General features: G+C 64.9%; 1 protein-coding gene across 1 annotated transcript; it reads right to left on the bottom strand.

The window, feature by feature from the left end:
* Positions 1–4: 4 nt before the first annotated feature.
* LOC104915792 (zinc finger protein 865) lies at positions 5–1,783 on the bottom strand (the record flags this gene model as incomplete). The annotated part of the gene is made up of 1 exon (XM_010726716.2): positions 5–1,783. A coding segment is annotated over exon 1 (1,380 nt), but the record flags the coding sequence as incomplete, so codon positions are not given.
* Positions 1,784–1,789: the final 6 nt, after the last annotated feature.

Below are 1,789 nucleotides of genomic sequence, written 5' to 3' on the forward strand. Positions count from 1 at the left end.
GCCCCCCAGCACCCACACTCTCCATCTTATGCCCGTTCCGATGCTTTTTCAGCCCGTAGGTATTCCGGAACCCCTCCCCGCAGGTGCTGCACTTAAAAGGCCTCCCCCCCTGATGAGCCTGGAGGTGTTTGCTGAAATACTTGGGGTCCTTGAAGAGCTTCATGCAGGTGGAGCAGCGCAGCTCCCTGCGCGCCTCGTGGGACCTCTGGTGCCTCAGGATGGACGAGAGGTAGAAGAAACTCTTGGGGCAGCGCTCGCAGCGATAAACCTTCTCCCCGAAATGCACCCTGCGGTGCTCCAGGAGGTTGGACCGATAGCGGAAGGTTTTCCCGCACGTCTGGCAGCGCTGCGGCCGCGCCGTGCTGTGCAACCTCTGGTGCTCGGCCAGGCTGGAGGACTGGGCGAACCTCTTCTTGCACAGGGCGCACTTGTAGGCCCTCTCCCCGGTGTGAACCACTTTGTGCTGCCTCAGGTACCAGGAACGCTGGAAGCCCCGGCCGCAGACCCCGCAGCGGAACGGCCGCTCCTCCGTGTGGCAGCGCTGGTGCCTCATCAGCAAAGCGGCCTCCCAGAAACGCTTCCCGCAGACGGAGCAGCCGAAATGCCTCTTCTGGAGGTGCCTCCTGCGGTGCAGCAGCAGATCGTAGGCGCCGGCGAAGCTCTGCCCGCACACCGAGCAGCCCAGCGTGCGCCGCACCAGGTGGACGTACTTATGGGTCACCAGGGCCAAGAAATGCTTGAAGCTCTGCCCGCACGTCCCGCACGTGAAACGCTCCCCGCTCGGCACCACCGGATGCTCCTCGTTGCCGTCCGGCGCCTCCGGCGCCGTCTGATGAACCAATTTGTGCCACATCAGGTTCTCGATGAAGCCGAACGCCTTCCCGCACGCCTCGCAGCCGTACGGCTTCTCCGCCATGTGCTCCTCCTTGTGGTTGACGGCGTGGAAGAGGTCGGCGAAACGCTCCCCGCATTCGGCGCAGCCGTAACTCAGCCCTTCCGTCCCGGCGCCGGACGTCGAATTCAAACCGCAAGGCAGAGGCAGGCGATGGATCTGCTTGTGCCTGGTCAGGCTCTGCGGGTAACCGAACGCCTTCCCGCACAGCTCGCACTTGTAGGGCCGCTCGCGCGTGTGAACCACGTGGTGTTTGCTCAGGTGGAACGACTCCCGGAACCGCTTCCCGCACACGGCGCACTGATGCGGTTTCTCCCCGGTGTGAATCCTTTCGTGCCTCTTCAACGTCTCGCGGCGTCCGAAAGCTCGCCCGCAAACCCCGCACCCGAAGCTCTTCCCCGGTGCCGAGAAAACCCCGCTCTCCGTTTTCTCCTCCGAGAAAACGAACTCCGCGGGTTTACCGACGCCGAGAAACGAGCCCGGCGCCGCCATCTTCGCCCCGCCGTGCGCCTGCCGGTGCCGCAGCAGGCTCTGCGGTGCGGCGTAGCCCTTCCCGCACACCTCGCACCTGTAGTCGGGCCGCTGCCCGCTGTGAGCCGCCTGGTGCCTCAGCAGATAAGCCGGGTCTCGGAACTCCTTGCCGCAAACGGAGCAGGGCAGGCGCAGCGGCCCCGAGTGAGTCTTGCTGTGCCTGGTGAGGCTCTCGCGGCGGTTGAAGCTCTTGGAGCAAACGGAGCAGCTGAAGGGTTTCTCTCCGGTGTGGATGATTTGGTGCTGGTGGAGGTGGCTGGGTTTTTTGAAGACTTTCCAGCACAGGGAGCAGGTGAAGGGGCCGTCCGGGGACGCGTTGCTCGCCGGAGGTGCCGATGCCGCGCCGGGAGCCAAAGCGAGGCCGCC

Source organism: Meleagris gallopavo, unplaced genomic scaffold, assembly GCF_000146605.3.
Source record: "Meleagris gallopavo isolate NT-WF06-2002-E0010 breed Aviagen turkey brand Nicholas breeding stock unplaced genomic scaffold, Turkey_5.1 ChrUn_random_7180001852032, whole genome shotgun sequence".
In the NCBI taxonomy this organism is placed as follows: Eukaryota; Metazoa; Chordata; class Aves; order Galliformes; family Phasianidae; genus Meleagris; species Meleagris gallopavo.